At 44.3% G+C, this 17,629-nt stretch overlaps 1 protein-coding gene across 5 annotated transcripts in view; it reads left to right on the top strand.

Moving 5' to 3' along the window:
• The window catches only part of BDNF (brain derived neurotrophic factor), a 72,610-nt gene that overhangs the window by 36,735 nt on the left and 18,246 nt on the right, over positions 1 to 17,629 (top strand). Inside the window, exons 1-2 of one of the 5 annotated variants that reach the window (XM_081166461.1) lie at positions 16,168 to 16,547; positions 17,252 to 17,333. The exons of the other annotated variants lie outside the window; for them this stretch is intronic. Of the exons in view, the coding sequence (XP_081022587.1) occupies positions 17,277 to 17,333 (57 nt within the window). The 5' untranslated portion in view covers positions 16,168 to 16,547; positions 17,252 to 17,276. Of the gene's footprint in view, positions 1 to 16,167; positions 16,548 to 17,251; positions 17,334 to 17,629 lie in introns of those variants that run through there. 5 annotated transcript variants of the gene reach the window in all.

Here is a 17,629-nt window from a genome sequence, read left to right as displayed (position 1 = left end):
CAAAGCGGTGCCCGCCCTGCACATAGTCCCTGTCCTCTCCCCCAAGACTGGGAAGGGAGATAGCGATGAAGGGGAAAGGCTGTTGGCAATGCAGCATGCACCCCCCCACCTCCCAATATGCAGCCAGGAGCAGCGAGGAATGGAGCAGCTTATATTTGGGTATTTCCCCCCCCCCTCCAATTTTAAAGGTGCGGCTTATATTTGGGCCAATATGGTATTTTATTCATTTCTCTGTAAAAATTTATATCCTGCCCTTCCTCCAAAAGGATCCCAGGGTGGCAAATATCTTCAATAAAATACAATTACAGTGGTACCTCGGGCTACATACGCTTCAGGTTACATACGCTTCAGGTTACAGACTCCACTAACCCAGAAATAGTACCTTGGGTTAAGAACTTTGCTTCAGGATGAGAACAGAAATCGCACAGCAGCGGTGCGGTGGCAACAGGAGGCCCCATTAGCTAAAGTGGTGCTTCAGCTTAAGAACTGTTTCAGGTTAAGAACGGACCTTCGGAACGAATTAAGTACTTAACCCGAGGTACCACTGTAAAAGTAATTTAAAAACTTCTAACAAAAACTAACACATGTAACTAAAGCAGAAATGTTTTCAGCAGACATCTAAAGGAATACAATTATGGCAGCTGCCTCATGTTTGGAGACTGGAAATTCTGAAGTACAGATGTTGCCATACGGCAATCCCTTAAGTAAACTGGTCCCAAGCATGTAAGGGCTTTATATACCAGTAGCAGCAACTTGAACTCGGCCCAATGGCAAACTGGCAGGAAGTGAAGATATTTGAGCACAAGTGTAATATGCTGATGGACATGGGTGTTGCTGTGCTCTAAACCACTGAGCTTCTTGGGCTTGACGATCAGAAGGTCGGCGGTTCAAATCCCTGCAACAGGGTGAGCTCCCATCGCTCTGTCCCTGCTGCTGCCAACCTAGCAGTTCGAAAGCATGTCAGTGCAAGTAGATAAATAGGTGGGGGGGAAGGTAAACGGTGTTTCCATGCGCTCTGGCTTCTGTCATGGTGTCCCATTGTGCTAGAAGCGGTTTAGTCATGCTGACCACATGACTTGGAAAGCTGTCTGTGGACAAACACCTGCTCCCTTGGCCTGAAGTGAGATGAGCACCGCAACCCCATAGTTGCCTTTGACTGGACTTAAATGTCCAGGGGTCCTTCACCTTTTTACCTTTATGCTGATGGACTCTACCTGACAAACTGTCAGCAATCATCCTGGAGCATTCTGCACTAACTGCAGTTTCTGGAGCAGACAAAAGGGAAGCCCCATATAGAATGCATTGCAGTAGCCCAGTCTTGAGGTTTCCAATTCCTGAACCACTGAGGTCAAGCTGGCCTAGTCCACGAACGATTGCAGTTGCCTAACCAGCTGAAGCCTGTGAAAAGCTCTCCTACCCAACAAGGTCACTTAGGTCACTCTACTGACAATGCTGGATCCAGGAGCACCTTTTGGGCTGTCTTCTGGAGGCACCACAACCACACTCACTGCAGGCAGTCAACTACTTTCTTGGACATGAGAACCATCCATTAGTTATCAGCATTTCTGGCAGATGCCCATAGAATCCCTGCTGAATGATTCTGTGCAATTTTGGCACAATCGCCATCGCCTTGTACATTGATATGGGTTGGTTCTATTCTTCATCTTACCTACTAGTTTCCCAGTGTGCCTGGTCAGGATTGGCATCTGGTTCTGAGTAAGCCAACTGAAAACTAATCTAGTCAAGGCTGAAAAACATCTGATAATTTGCAAATGCTATAGTTTGAGAGACAAGGGAGAAAGAAGGAGAGACACACACACAGAAGGGTCTCATACATTGATTTCAGATGTAGATGTCTGCAAAGGGTGCAACATGCATGCACACTGGATCGAAACTGTTTCACAGTGATTTCATCTGGATCATCTGCAATAAATGAGTAATGAAATGGTATTAATTCTGGAGTACACTGCTAGTGTGGAAGTAACCATCCCTTGCTCACTCATGTTTCTGTCTTTGTGAACTCTTATGTGCTGTCCAGAGAAAGTTTCTGAATAAAGGCAGGCCTCACCACTCGCATCGTCTCTCCCCATATCTGGAATTGGGGGTGGAAACTGGTGTCAGCAAGTAGGGAAGAAACCCTGGAAACTGCCTTATGCGGAGTCACGTCATTTGGGCATCCAGTGCTGCACTGTTTACACTGGCAGGCAGCAGCAGCTCTCCAGGATTTCAGACAGGGGTTATCTACCAGCCCTGCTTGGAGATCTTTGGTACTGAACCTGGAACCATCTCCAGGCAAAGCAGATGCCCTACACTGAGCTATGGCCCTTCCTCATTCATCTCCAGGGAACTACCTGAAGCCTATCTAGCAGCACAGTTTGAATTCCCTCAGAAATGGCTGCCTTCTACTCCTGTGAGCTTCTCAAGCTACAGTTCACAGGGTTCTTCTTTTTTGAGGGGGGTGATGTTGTGCTTTGGATGCATGGTGTGTATGAGAACTAGGAGAGGATTTGAACCCTTGTCTGACCCTCAAGCCAATACCCAGCCTCATAGGAGGTGCATCATGTCTTGTATGTGTGGCAGAAGCTGTCCGTGCTTGAATTCCCCCCTCTGTGCAAATGGCCCACCCTGGTGCCCACCGTGCCTGCCCTAGGCCTTGTCGCCTATAGTGTTAGGCCTGTCTCTGATAAAAAGGATTGGGGCCTGCTCTGAAAGAACAGAGGAAATACAACTCTTTGGGTTCAGGCCAGTATATCTCACTCAGGGCTGCAGATAAAATCGCTACTTAACTCTCAATATGAGGCAATTGAAAAAGAGCTGTTCACTATTGTTTATTTAATGAAAAGAGATAAAAAGAAAGGCCTTTTCTTTGAGATTCAACAACACGGAACAATTTTCCCTCTGTAGTACTGCCACTTAGTGTTCAACTTCACTGAATCACAGCTGGAAAACCCATTTTAAAAAATTGCACTCTCTGTTAGAGTCCTATTTTTCTTGCTACAGGGAGGATGTCATCATTCGAAGACTGTAAATTGTGGTTGGCATAACAAGCCAAAAGTCTCGAGCATTTTATTTTTTTACAAATCACTTGACGGAAGGCATAAGGTTGTGTGCCATGGCAGGAGATGAGAAAAGATCCTCCTGCTTATTTAAATGTGTATTTGGTAACAACTTTGTGGTGGTACTACTTTTAAAAAGTCATGGGAAATGGGCACTGGCTGCATTTGTGGACCAAGACTAAACGCAAGTCGTCTCCCCAAAGTTTGAAATTGAAATAAATGAGCCGCTTGCCCTGTTCTGCTTATTTGTCCAGGCGCAACCAGGCTTTTGCACAATACGCACTTGCTTGTCACTCCTAAGAGAGAGTGTAAAGAAAGACAACTTTCAGTAAAGATTTGTTTTTAACACTCGTGTTCTACATTTGTTTCCCTTAACTGCTCATTGCTTGAACCCAGAGTCCATAAAACTGGTTTTCTTGTTTCAGTCTCAGTAAACCCAAAAGGTACAGCATGGAAGAAAACTGAACTTCACAAGAGTTGTAGCTATCTAGAATAAGGTCAAGCTATTTTCTTTGGGAAAAGAGGTCAACAGGATGCTACGAGAGCTCTGAGCAGAGGATATCTTTAGCCCGAGCTGTAATGCTTACTCTTGTTTTAAGTGGCTGCTTCTTTAATATCTACAGATGTTGCTTCCAGCCTTTGATTTATGGCCGCATTGGAAATTTTGCTCAGTATGCTGAGCATCGTGACAGAGGCTCCTGTGTGAGCGGATATATCCCTTTTAATAGGTTAATTACTAACCTGCATTGACTTGTTTTCACATAATTGTTATGAGCACTCAGCCCCCTCCCCTGCAAAATTGCAGCTTAATGGAACACCTCTTAATCATCTCTAGGAGAGGTTTATATACTGGCACGCTCCATCTTACCAAAAACTGAACTGTTTTCTCCTGAGTGTTTTGTTCTGAATATGAACTTAAGGAACAGAGCTCTGGCTTAGGAAAAAAAGAACAAACTCTCTTTGTATGTCACTAGTACAAGGGGTACCAAAATAACATGCCCTTTACTTTTCACCCTTGGGGCCAAGCTACACATGTGTATAATATAGTCCTGTCATTTTTTATTTTTTTTTTATTTTAATTGTAAACAAAGAATAGCTTTGACAGGCTGCAATTTTGCAGGGGAAAATAGCATGCAATATATGGATTGCCCCTTATTTAATAAGCAGCAGATCAACATTAAACCAAAGTCCATTGAACGTGTTTACAGTCTGTATGCTGTAAACTAGTTAAATTTAAGTATTTGTATTACAGTTAGTTCAGACCATCTGAAGGTCATGGGTCTTTTATAAACTCAGCTTTTGTGCTGTGCTGTAGTCGAGGCAGTGATATCCCTTTGAGGAACATAGGATAAGACTGTGAAGATATGTCCCATCTTCTACGAAAAACCCCTTAGTGTTGTTATGGGCCTATGACAGCGAAGATTATGTAGGGGCTGAGGTCACTCCCTTGGTCTTTGGGATAACATGCCCTTCCAAATCCCCTTTCCACAGTGGTGTGGAGCAACATAACATCTCTTTACCCAGACCTGTGGGTAAACATCTATTGTTGCTCTACTGCTGGGCGTGGGACAGAAATAAATGAGGAAGCATCAATCTCATGCCATGCACACACGGGGGGGGGGGGGAATAGTGTCATTTTTCTCTATCTAATTTCCCAATTTTGTGCCCAATTTTGTGCATAATTTTATACACTGTAAGTTGTATCCAGCTAACATTTACTCAGAGCAGAACTAATTGGATACAACCCGTCTGTTATGGAAATTTCTCTTTTCTACACTTGCACTCCAGTGCATTATGCCCAACAAAGGGATTAATCTCCCCTTGCATCAATGCTGGCTGCTTAGCACATGATCCCATGTCCTGCTGTCATACCATGGGAGAACAGCTGGTGCAGAGAAATAACAACTTGTCCAAGGCAGGGCAACTACTTGCCCACTGAGTTCTTCAAAACCAGAAGCTTCAGAGAATGCAACCAATCTGGGACAACATCCGCAGCTCTTCCCACTGAAGAATGCCTGGTCTCTCTCTGGCCATATCTGTGATATTAGTTATAATGACAACTTTTTAAGATATACCAGTATTGACTTTCATCAGGTGTGTTTCTCATTGCTATAAGGCTGGTCAGTTCCTCCAGTCCAACATGTTGCACTAAGGCAGAAGAGTCCATAGCTAAACATCCTGGCCAGGGCAGTCTGTGATCTCTCTTTGTGTGTTGTCAGATGAAACCCAAACAAAGCTCTCTGTCTTTGGAAAAATATAGTGAGTAAACAAATCAACCCCTGTGTTGCAAAAACGAGTCAGCAATATCAAAAGCAACACGATGGCCAGAAACAATAACAATGTGAAAAACTTTATGGAATAATTCGAAACATCAAAACCAACAAACTTAAGTCTCTGAAAGTCCTTAAATGAATCACAGTGCCAGACTTTACCCAGCGGAGAAAAATATAAACAGTGAGCCACAACCTGTTTAAGTGGCTGAAGTACAGATACTACGGTAGCTTGTAGATCACTATAATTAAGGTTGCTATCCAGTCTATATACTCTGGGCTTCCCACAGGCCTCTGGTTGGTCATTGTAAGAAGATGATGCTGAACTAGATGGGCTACAGGTTTGGCTCAGCAGGATCTTATGTTCTAAAGAAGCTTTCAGAAATTTGGAGGAGCTAAGAATCTTCCATTCCTGGAGAATTACAGGGTTGAATCCAGAGGTAGCTTGTCATGCTTTGGTCTTGTAGTAATGGGATTCTGTTTATTAATTACATGGACTTCTAGCTTTCATTGTGTAGCCCTCACAAGGCAGTGCACAAATAAAACCAAAACGCAGCCTGGGACTAACTTGTCTCATTCATTTTAGTGGGATGGGCAGGGCAATCTTAACCCCCTGATTCACTCTGCTAGAGGGGTTTAGGATGTGGCAGAGGTGTCCCTCCAACAAGCTTGGATTCAGAGGAAGTTGAGGAGCAATTGTGGCAGATCCACTGCTGCGTTTGGAGGAATACCTCAGCAGATGATCTTTCTATGCAGGCAAGAAGGAGGACCTTCAGATATCCTTGTCCCAGATTGTTTTAAAGTAAAAAGAGACCAGCACTTTTAATTATGTTGGAATTGGGGACCCAGTTAATAACTGGGCAGCTACATTCAGAAGTTTCCAAACACAGGCAAAGCCATGTTTCAAGTATTAGACACTATGTAATTTTAGCAGAATGTTTCAAGAGCACAGGTAACTATGACAAGATCCATTTTATTCAGGCAGGGTAACAGCTGAAACACCAAAGGATGTTTGGTGAAAGGTGCTTTGTGCAATGGACACTTGAAAGGTCAGATCCAATAGCAACCCCAAGCTGTCAACCTGATCCTTGAGGATTAGTGTAGCTCCATCCCAAAGAGTTGGAATGCCAGCTTCCCAAAATGTATTTATTTATGTAGATCATTTGTATCCCACACTTTGTCTCAAAGAGACACTCAGGGCAGCTGTAAACTTAACCATCTAAAACTTTGTTGGCTGGATTGAGCCCCAGTTTATCGGCACTCATCTAGCTCATTACAAGTCCTGGCACTTGCTGAGAGTGTCCAGTGCCTCACCTGGACTAGATGAAAAGGAGAATCTAGGTGCAGATCTCCAGATCTCCACATGGCTACCAGCAGCAGTTTTGTGAAAGTGTTTAATAGCACTGGAGGCAAGAGGCAACAAAAAAAGCTGGATCATCCCAGACAGGTGATCTGGAAGGATACTATGTCAATAGTACTCTAAGCCATGGAGAGGTCCAGGAGAATCAACTGAGTTGCATTTCCCCCTGATTATCTCCCAGTGCAACTGTTCTAAAGCAACCAAAGCAGTTTCAGTCCCCAAAGCAGAATGGAAGCCAGACTAAAATGGGTCTGGGTTTCACACAGGGGTACCTAAAGTTAGGCAGTCACTTCCCACTCATCCATCAAGATGACAAGTGAATGAACTATGTTCAAGAAGACAAGGAGAATGAGGAAAAGGTAGGGAAAGGGGGATGGTATGGAAAGCAGTTGACTGATTCCACAAGCAGCACACAATTAGAACAGCATATCTGTGTCTTTCTCATGAATAGATAGATTTGAAAGCATTCCATCTAGCTATTTCAGATGTGAGAGCTACTTCCAGGATCATACTGATGACTTACATTTCTAATATGGAAAGTAGGTTCAAGACATGGGCATGACCCCGAAGGAGTTCTTGCATCTGGAATTGGTAGTTGGAAAGGTTTCATAAATAGGCCTACAGTCATAAGAAAGACAGGGATATGCTGGTCTGCTTCCAGACTGCACATATCTAACAGCAGATAGCACTGGCTCTCTTGTTTTTGGCTATTACCCTTTTCAATGAACAGAAAACTTTTTAAGACTACATTCATACCATTGAACCTATACATCCATTTGTCATAATGACCATTTCAATTTCTTACCATTTCTTTTTATATTTATTTATTTATATCCCGCCCTTCTTCCCAAAGGAGTCTGGAGTGGCAAACGAGATAAAATAAAAACATACTAAAAACAATTCCAAGACAGATGCAGACTGTGAAAAATCTCCAGTTAAAAGACTTGTTGGAAGAGGAAGGTCTTCAGTAAATGCTGAAATGGCAACAGGGGTAGTTCCAAAGGGTATATAAAGTGTCACAATCTTCCAGGTAACCAGGTCCCAAGTGCAGTAGGGCTTAATACCCCCAAACCAGTGCTTTGAACATAACCCAGTAGCTAACTGGCAGCCAGTGCAGTCCTTTAAACAGCCGGGCTAATGTGTTGGTGATATCCTGCCCCAGTCAAGCCACTGCGTTTTGCACTAGCTGTCGCATCTGGACCAGCCTCAAGGGCAGCCCCCCCCCCCCAGCATACTGCAGTAATCCAGCCTGGAGGTTACCAGCATATATGGACAACAGTGGTCAGGCTTTCCCAGTTCAAGCAACAACTCTAAATGTCTTTTCAGCTGAAGATGGTAGAAGGCACTCTGGCCACTTGAGCTTCTAGTGACAAACAGGGCAGCAAACAAAATATATTTATGAATTTCACTTCAAAGTTTTGTTTGTTTCTAGCCACCCTACAATTATTTTATTTTAAAATTTTGGATCCTAAAACTGGGAACCAAAGAAGGGACATGAAGGTATGAAATACACACTTGTGGGTTTGTTTGTTTTTGCTGCAGTTTTTCCCAGATTGTCTCTTCAGCAGGAAGCACTGCCACCTCACAGATCAACTTATTCTTCCCTCCAGTTCTAACTTCCTTGTTTGCAGCCAGTAATTTAGAGCCAGCACCTGTTCACATCTTTAGACCTGTGTCATAAAGAAACAAGAGCTTAAGATAAGAGCATATTGAACAATGTGTCAATGCAATATCACAAACCACTACAAGACTATCTCCACCCCCCCCCCAATCCAAACAACCCAGTAAAACAAGTTTTGGTTCCTTCCCACCTTTTTCAGTGGAAAAAAATAGTCAAATGTCAAGGATTAGCATCAATAGCTAGGTGCATGTTTATCTTTCTGCTCTTGCCAGCAGGGTACTATTTGCAAATTAAATTTCTTGGGTCTTGCTACAGGTGGCCACCAAGGCTTGGTTCCATGCTGAACGTGTGCATCAAATGCTGAAGATGCAAAACCTCATAAAGGATTTGTTTTCAGTTTAAATAAAAAAATCCATTTGGAAGGAAACAATTTAGCAGGAAGGCGTGCGAGGATGTGAAAGAATGGCTGCTCCCACTGTGTTTATGGTTGGTTTCATACATGCCTCACTTCAAGGCACCACACCTTATTCTCAGTAATATTTTGCATTCTCTGGAGCTTCTGCTCAGTGGAAAGTTCACTTTGCATTCTAATGTGGCCCAAATGCTACTAATGAATTGCCTTGTCATCCTGACTTTTGTTCCGTACTCTCTACATCCAGATTTCTTGTTTGTCTGGTCCTTATGACTGCAACGTAGTGTATAAATGTGCACAACATTTTGCAAACCAACAGCTCCCTGGGGAGGAAGAGCTTGTGGCCGCAAGAGGGATGGGGGTAAAATGAAAGGATTTCCCTCACAGAAATAAATCCTTTCAGGTTTCACTGTCAGAGAGTAATCCTTTACTTTCATTTTTCTGGACCAGAATTATGGTGCCACTTTGTTGGCAGAAAGGCCAGCCAATCCAATGCTTAACCCTGGAAGGGAAATGCTCACAATAAGAAATTTAAAGTCAGGAGGAGATGGCAAACACATCCACAACAACATCCCTGGGAATGCCACCACAGCCCACCAATCACAGCCAGTGCTAGTAAAGACATCAACACAGGGAAGGAGCCAATGAGCTAACAACAGGAATATGCTCAAGGCATATGTCTCACTACACACAAGGCAACACCACTCATATCAACCCCAATGGCACAGCCAGCAATGACCAGTCCAGATTTTTAATCCCTTTGTGCTTTATGACAACCACTGTTTTGGAGCACAAATGGAAGGAGGGAGAGGTTGTACAATGTGACATCTGCACAACTACCTGCCTGCACATAGCATACACCGCTCCCCCCCCCCGGCTTGGAAAACGGTTCAAAACCCACCTAAGGAAGAGAAAGATTCATTTTTTTGCCAAGCAGCCAAGGGAATGGGGCACACACACACACACTGACAGCCACTGCCATTAATGAATCACTGAACAGGGCATAGGACTAGCAGAAGCAGGAGACAAGAGTTTGAGCCCTACCAGGGGGAAGCGACCCCACACACCGTTAGCATGCCTGGCAGGGAGGAATGTCATATCAGGGTTAATGAAAGGAAGAGAGAGCACCCTGGACTCAAACCCACAGCACAAACGTCACACAGCAGTTCCCTAGCCACTCAGCCATAATAGCAAGCAGCAGTCTTTACCTGCCCCACTCCCTGACAGATAAGATGTCAGGTATAGTGCAGGTGGTTTGGCTTGGGGAAACAGCTTTACAGGCCAAATTAGGCCCACAGATCAGAGGTTTCCCCATTGCTGCTGTAACTTGGCCAGCAATGACAGTGCTTAGAGAAAAGTGTCTGATTTTTGCCAGCAGAGTTTGCCTGCATGTGGGGATGAGAGCCTTCTCTGCATTTCCCTGTATTTTCGCGGAGGAGGATGTTACAGAATTGCGGTTCAAAGACACGGTATTCACATTTGGCAAAGTGACAGTGGGGAACAATGGGAGAGTTGGAGCAATAATCCATTATGCTACAGCATGTGTTTTCCTGCAGCCCGTGATTACATGCGTCCCTGCCTCCACGTCTTTCCCTCTTCTCTCGCGTTCGCACTGCCAGTTCCTTGGGGGCAGAGACGTGTCCCCTTGTACTTTGCAAAGCGGCACGACCCCTGAGGGACATAGTAGTGGTAGAAAAAAGATACTGCACTTTTGGTCTGATAGGTTTTGCATCACGATGTGACATCATCAACATCAGCGCATCATGACCATAGTGTTTTGCCAGTGCAGTTAATAGAAAGAACGTCCCTCATGCTGGTTACAGGGTCACATTTTGGTGTCTTTCTTTCTTCTTACATTTTCTTCCAATTATGAAGTAGTATAAATCCATATACTGCACTGTATTACAGAATACATCTAACTCATCTGTACAACTAGTTTAAACACACATAACAAACGTGCGATGTTTTAAAGAGCAATACTACTAGCTAAAACTAAACATTTAAATACACGGGTTTTTCTAAAGACAGTATCACGGTCTGAAAAATTGTGAAACTTGCTCTGGGTCGCTGAGAGCATTCTGTGAGTTCTCTAATTGTTCTGAGGTAAAATAGAAGACAGAAAAAGACAGGCGCTCTATGTGAAGCCACAAGTGTTTCTCCACTGACAGCTGTCTTTCCTATTGGACTGCATTGGGTTTCTGAAGGATAATGGACTTCACCCATAGTCTTGAGAACAGATACTTCTAAACACATACAAAATCAGCAATGCTTGCAATCTAAATATGTGCTCTGAATGGCTTTTCTAGAATTCTCTTCCCCAACCTCACCTCCTCGCTGCCTATGTCAAGCTCTTCACATATTTAGGGCTCCGAGAAAAACTGAGTGGGAACATCACTACTTGCACACATGTAATCCCACGAGCAGAACCAACAGGATAAATGGCCACACCCCCTGGATTGACATAATTATTATCAGCATGGGAAACAGGACCACACGAAGAGATGGAGCTCACTGCCAAATCCAAGCTGCATCTTGGACTCTTGCCACTGATGTATATAACTCTCTGTGACACGGCAGCAGCATCCAATAATCTTCACATAGTTCTATGTATGTTAAGGACTATGTGCCTATCCATATATTAATATACAGTGACTGCTAAACTGCCCCACCGCCATGCTCACTCTAGCTGGGCCTGCCTCACCACTTTTGATGTTATGAACAAGAGCTGGGAAAGAGTACAGTGATACCTTGGTTTTCGAACAGAATGCATTCTGGGAGTCTGTTTGACTCCCAGAACCATTCAAAAACCAAAGCGCAGCTTCTGATTGGTGGCAGGAGTATCCTGCAGCCAGTCGGAAGCCATGGAAGCCGCGCTGGATGTTCGGCTTCTGAAAATCGTTCGAAAACCGGAACTTCTGGGTTTCAATCGTTCGGGAGCCGATTTGTTCGGGAGCCAAGGCTTCCAAGGTACAACTGTATAGGCAAAAGTAGTTCAAGGAAGGAGTGGGTTGTTGGAAGTGCAAATATTGATTCTGGGGAACTTCAAATATTGAACCTGTGGTTTTCTGGAGCACAGAAGAAGTCTGTCTCCCCGTATGCCTTCTTTGTTTATCGGAGTCAATGGTATGAGAAGGTGATAACTGACTTCCTGTAAGATTTCAACACAGACCTCTAGCAAAGTAGAAGTTCAAAACAGAGGCACAAACAACAGCAGGCAAGTGACCCAAAATGGAGTCCTTTTGTATCAAGAGGAGACAAAGTGCTTAGGACTTTCTAAACCAGGATGACCAGTGCCTTTTTGGTATTTGCTCCAGTGTCCAATCCAAGAAGCAGACTCTGATGCAACCTGGGACTCTCCATTTTTTCCCTTTTCTTTTTCCATTTTCACGCTGCTTTTCTCCTCCTCATTTGGTGCCTCCCTCCTTCCTTTCCAACCCCATAGCAATGGTTGCTTGGAGCCATCCATGCTCTCCTTATCCTTCTCTAGATCCTCACATACACCCTAAGTAGCATTTTTTAATATAAAATAAAACCTTTCTTTCATCACCCCATCCAGGTGAAACTTATTGCATCTGCCACATGCTAAAAACAGAAGTCTGGCCAGAAGGTAAAGATTGTAAAAATGGTCCTGCAAAGAGCCATTTAAAAGAATGGGAACAGGGGGAATATTTATTAAGAAATGTCATGCTTACAAAATTTCTGAAGGGTATTAAAACAATTAAAAGATCAGGCTAAAATCATTTACAACCAGGGAGATAAAAACATTAAACCATATAGAAAGTTTGCAGGAATAAAAAGGGTGGGTGGAAGCATGTCTGAATCTTTAAAGAAAAGGAGCCAAATACACCTCTCTAGCAAGAGAGCTCTGTATTCTGGGTGGCAATATGAAAAAGGTCCCGTCTTGCATCTTAGGTTCAACCAACCATGTTTCTGAAAGTGGTGGGAAGCATAGCAGAGCCTCTAATGTTGCATATGGGGTGGGGGGATATCATAGAAAGATGGTGTTGGAAAGGGTCTTGGAGGTCCTCTAGACCAACCTCATGTCCGATGCAGGAAATCCACCACTACAGCATCCTTGATAGATTACTTGCTTGATAGGTTATTTGCTTGTAATTAGAACCCTTTGGTTCATTGTCTCTTCCGTCATTCAGATAGCCTGCTCCCAAACAGTCTGGGGCTTTGAAGTTAACTCCAAGGATTGAGCCTTGACATGACCTGAGAGCCAGTGCAGGTAATGAGTAATAGTATCAGTAAAGTGAGTGTCAGAGACCAGACAGGCCACTTCATTTTGAACGCATATGACCTCCCTTCCATCAGAACCCTCTCAACGTTCTGATGGCTAATGTGACAGATCTCCAAAGATCTCCCAAGCGTTTGCTCCCAGGGAAGGTTGTCGCATTGCAATATTAAACTTTCTCTTAAGAAGATAAAGACCTGTTGATTGTTTTCATATTATTTGCAAGCAACCAGGCTTTGAGCCAAATTCTGAGAGGAGCCAAGCCCTGAACAGCTGTTTTCACCAAACAGGCTCGACTTTTTGGAGAGTTGCAGGTACCTGGAAAAATCCCTTGGAATTTCGCAGGGAATGTGACCTGTGCATTGTTCATACACACAGGCTTGAGGACTGACAGGGTGGCCAAAACCAACATACTTTGTGGATTTCCTCTAATCAGCCCAATTTGCTTTTCTCACTCATGTTTGCTTCAGTGATGAGGAGAGTTTGGTTCTCTGTTTTAAGCTAATTGAGAGTGACCCTCATGTTCTTGTCATGCTGCCAGTGCAGCTGTCATAAAGCATGTTTCAGGACCCCTGGAAACACCCTATTTGTGCAGTAGTTTCTCCCTATGCAGAGAGTTATTTCCTGCTTTTAATAATGATTTTGCTCTGCGGTGGAAGTGGGCGAAAGGCAAGGGAGGGGGGAAGCTGGGTCTTAAATCAATACTGCTGGAGAAATCTGCTTCCACAAAGAGCATGTTTCCTCTTAGAATTGCAAATGAACATGAACAAACATCCCCTCCTCACACTCAATTCTTTGGTTTGTTATTTTGTTTGCGTGCCTATAAAACCAGAAGCTTGGATGGGAAGAGTTAAAAAAGAAAAAGCCATATGGCAATAGCAGGAGGTCTGGCCACCCCACCTTAGGCTCGTGACAACATGCCCTACATTTAACCTACAGTCAGGAACTAATTAACCACACAGATGGGAGTGAGCTAGCATATGTATTAAGAGGGAAAAAATTAATACCCCAAAGGTTTTAATCAGAAGCCTTGCCTCTTTCTGGGTTAGAAGCCTAAGCATTGCCATAGGAAACTGCAAAATATATAGATGGGGAGGGAGTGCCTGGTAGTGGTTAGAGAGTGGGGCCCTCTTCCGGCAACAGCCCTGGGGTGTTGCATGACTATAGGTAAGTCACAAAAAGCTGCTTACCTGTTTCAGTCTGATCAACGGGGAACGGAGATCAGCACTCTGGGTTTTGTAGTCTGAGTATTGGGGCAATGGGAATGTTTTTGTAAAAGCAAAGGAAGTTTAAAAAGATGTCCCTGCTGTATGAACGTAGGGACACAGGGAAATGGAAGCTTAAGCTTAATTAACTTCTTATTTTGTACTACATGATTGAAGCGCCTTAATTTATAGATCAGTAGGTGGAGCTCCATACTTCCCCACCTTGTTTCTGAGAGGTGGTTGCGCCAATTTTAAAATCAGGGGTTCCTTTCCCTTTGAATACTGGTTGCTGGGGAGCACAGGTCTTGTGGTCCTTTCAGATGCTATCAGCCCTATCAAGTGGGGCAACTCCTGGGAGCTGAGACCTTCCCCCCATTTGGGGAGGCAGGCCCCCCAATGTCCCCCCAAAATTGGGGTGGAGGAGGCCAAACACAAGCTGAGTGCAGTGCCGCTTCAATGGCCAGCTCATACTTGGTAGAGGAGGAGGCAGGAAGAGGAGGAGACACTGGCCACTGAAGCCACGCTCTGCCCACCCTCCTCCTGCTTGCATGGACAGAATAACCATAATAGTGCAATGTTGGATTCCTCCCTTTGCGTGGCTTGCAGCAAGTAGATAAACCCAAGCAACATTCTGTCCCCTTAAATTAGTGATGGCCAAAGGCCCCCCAGCTGTTTTGGGACTACAACTCCCATCATCCCTAGCTAACAGGACCAGTGTTCAGGGATGATGGGAATTGTAGTCCCAAAACAGCTGGAGGGCTGCGTTTGGCCATCACTGCATACACACTGTGAGGCTATTAGTTTTGTGTCTTTTGACTTTGGTTGTTACGTACATCCTTTATGCTGAACAAAATAACATAACAGTAAATTCCTTATACAAAGACAGAATTTCACATACAGGGGGAACCTTTGTCCAAACTGGACAATTAAAAAAACCCACTTTTTATTTTTTTTATTTTTTAGCAATAGGTGTATTTAAGATACAATGAGATTTATGTATTTTCTTCTTAATGTTGGCAAGTTACTTGCCTGCCATTGGCTGTGAGATCTGTCACAAAGCTCAGGTTTTCCCAACTTTTATCAGACAAGTTTCTGCCACGTGCCGTCTTTCTGGGATTTGCCCCAGCAAGGCATTACTTTTGATGGAAAGAATGTCAGAAGACACCAAAACCAGGTCCTAAATCTCAAGACAAGCCTGAAACAAACCAGGTTTTTCCTTTTGCCGAATGGTTTAAAATGGAAAGTTGGAAATACATAAATTAGGAGTGAAAGGTTCAAACAATTTCTCCGGCAGGGGGGTGGGGGCTGAGTCCTTTCCTATCTGTGGAGAGAGAGAAACTTTTGCCTAAAGCCCCATTTAGCTTTGTATAAATAATTTATAGAAATGCATATGTATGTATACACTTATATATCTGATAAACGTATAAATCACTTTATATTATTTTTTGGTAGTGGTGTATTTATATACATTTGGGGGGCATGAATTCCTTAGCAGGGCTCATTATATACGACTGGTGCATGATGTTCTTTTATTAACCACAGCGGTTTGATCACAGGCTACTATTTGTTACTAAAATAAGAGTGGTGCCTGTGTGTGTGTGTGTGTGTGTGTGTGTGTGCGTGTGCGTGCACATAAATATTCATAATTGTGGAATAAATCTCTTCATTTCAAGGAAGTTCCTGGGCCAGAGGTTTCTAGTGCTGATCTGTCAGGAAAGCATGTGATTTGACTGTAATGGTAACGAATGATCAAAAAGTACTAGTTGGGGCAGGAAACCACCAGGGTCTGCCTGCCCAGCGTTTGAGAGTGTATTAACACAGATCCCTTAGCGCTGCACGCAGCCCTCACTGCAAACATCTCCCTGCTGCCAGGGGCTCCAGCGTAAATGACTGCGGCGAGGCTTTTCCTTGAACTCGCTAACTGGCTAACTGGATCAGCATGGCAAGTCAATACACATTGTCCTTCTGGGTTGTGGTGGAATGTCCGGCTCTTCCTTCTGACTTTCTTCCAGAGGCCACCCACTATGGAACCAGCATGCAAGCTGGATCCCTTGCCCAAATAAGGAGAGCATCCTTTAATGGCTATGCTGAGCAAGGGACTGGACTGGGCATGTGCCGAGAGGGATCTTGGCATAGATCAGGGATAGCCAGGAAATGATTGGCAGCCCGACTGACAAATACAAGCCTTCAAACATGGAGAGAGAGGAAAAAAAGAACCTGTTGTTGTCAAATACCTGTTGAAGCGCTGTTAACTGGCATTTCCAGTTCAGCACGGCCTGCTGCAATCTCTTCCATTCCGAGGCCAGCAATGGCTAATAGCAAGGTGTTGGTTCCAACTCTTTGTCACCTTCACCAATGCCCACCCACTGTCAGAATATCAGCAGAGGTAAGTATAGGGACATACATAAGAAGCTGCCTTATCAGACCATTGGTCCATCTAGCTCAATATTGTCTACACTGGCAGGCAGATGCTCTCCAGGGTTTCAGGCAGGGTTGTCTCCAAGCCTGCACTGGAGACACCAGGGATTGAACCTGAGACCTTCTGCCTGCAAAGCAGATTCTCAACCACTGAGCTACAGGACTCCTCCTAGGTATGGTACTTGGAATAGGCTGAGGCTGAGTGGCCACCGTCCCCCTTGATTTCTTCCTCTCTCAAAAGTGGGCCAGATGTTCACAACTGTGCCTGTCCCCTGGTATCCTGGACTCTGTGCCATTCCGCATTGATTTTTCTTTGCTGCAAAGGCACTGGGTGCATTTTCTAGTAGTGCCCTACAGATATGCTGTTTTGGTTGGCTGGAAAGGAATTGCCTTGTGCTGCAAATCTGGTGTGTAGCAGAGATGTCTCGACTCTGGTTTGCGCATCAGGCAGAACTCCCTGTTAATATGAAAGAGCTTGAAAGCGAGTTGAATGTGCTCTAGCGGAGAAGTGAGGCATCTATGGCCTCCAAGGTCTATGGCCTTCTAAACTCCAAACTCCCATCAGTCCTGGCTGGAACGGTCCAGGATATTGGGAGCAGCAGCCTTGATTGCCACAGCTTTTCCATCCCTATTCTAGTGGTGTAATAGACTGGACTCTTCTCCTTTCTGCAGCCAAGCCCAGCAACATACTGCTACTATGGGAGGTGGAGATGAAAAGGATGTGGCAGTAGCAATACAGTCTGTGAGCCTTGAGGTAAGGAGTTACTGGAGATTTCTGGGTTTGGTTTAGCATTGCGTGAGAACAAGGCTATGGCCTTTCTCTGTGACTGGAGTAGTTTGTGGGGGGATTTAATCCTCTGATCCAGCAAGCCTAGTTCTGCTAGAGCATCACTTCCACCGCAGAGGCTCAGATTTAGCTTAGAGTTTTTCAGTTGGTATTCCCCAATATCAATACTTGAATTACAGTGGTGCCCTGCAAGACGAATGCCTCGCAAGACGGAAAACCCGCTAGACGAAAGGGTTTTCCGTTTTGGAGGTGCTTCGCAAAAC

This window comes from Podarcis bocagei, assembly GCF_964188305.1.
Source record: "Podarcis bocagei genome assembly, chromosome: 1".
NCBI classification, from domain to species: Eukaryota; Metazoa; Chordata; class Lepidosauria; order Squamata; family Lacertidae; genus Podarcis; species Podarcis bocagei.
Note: the sequence above shows the minus strand (reverse complement) of the source record. Positions and strands in the feature narration are given on the sequence as shown.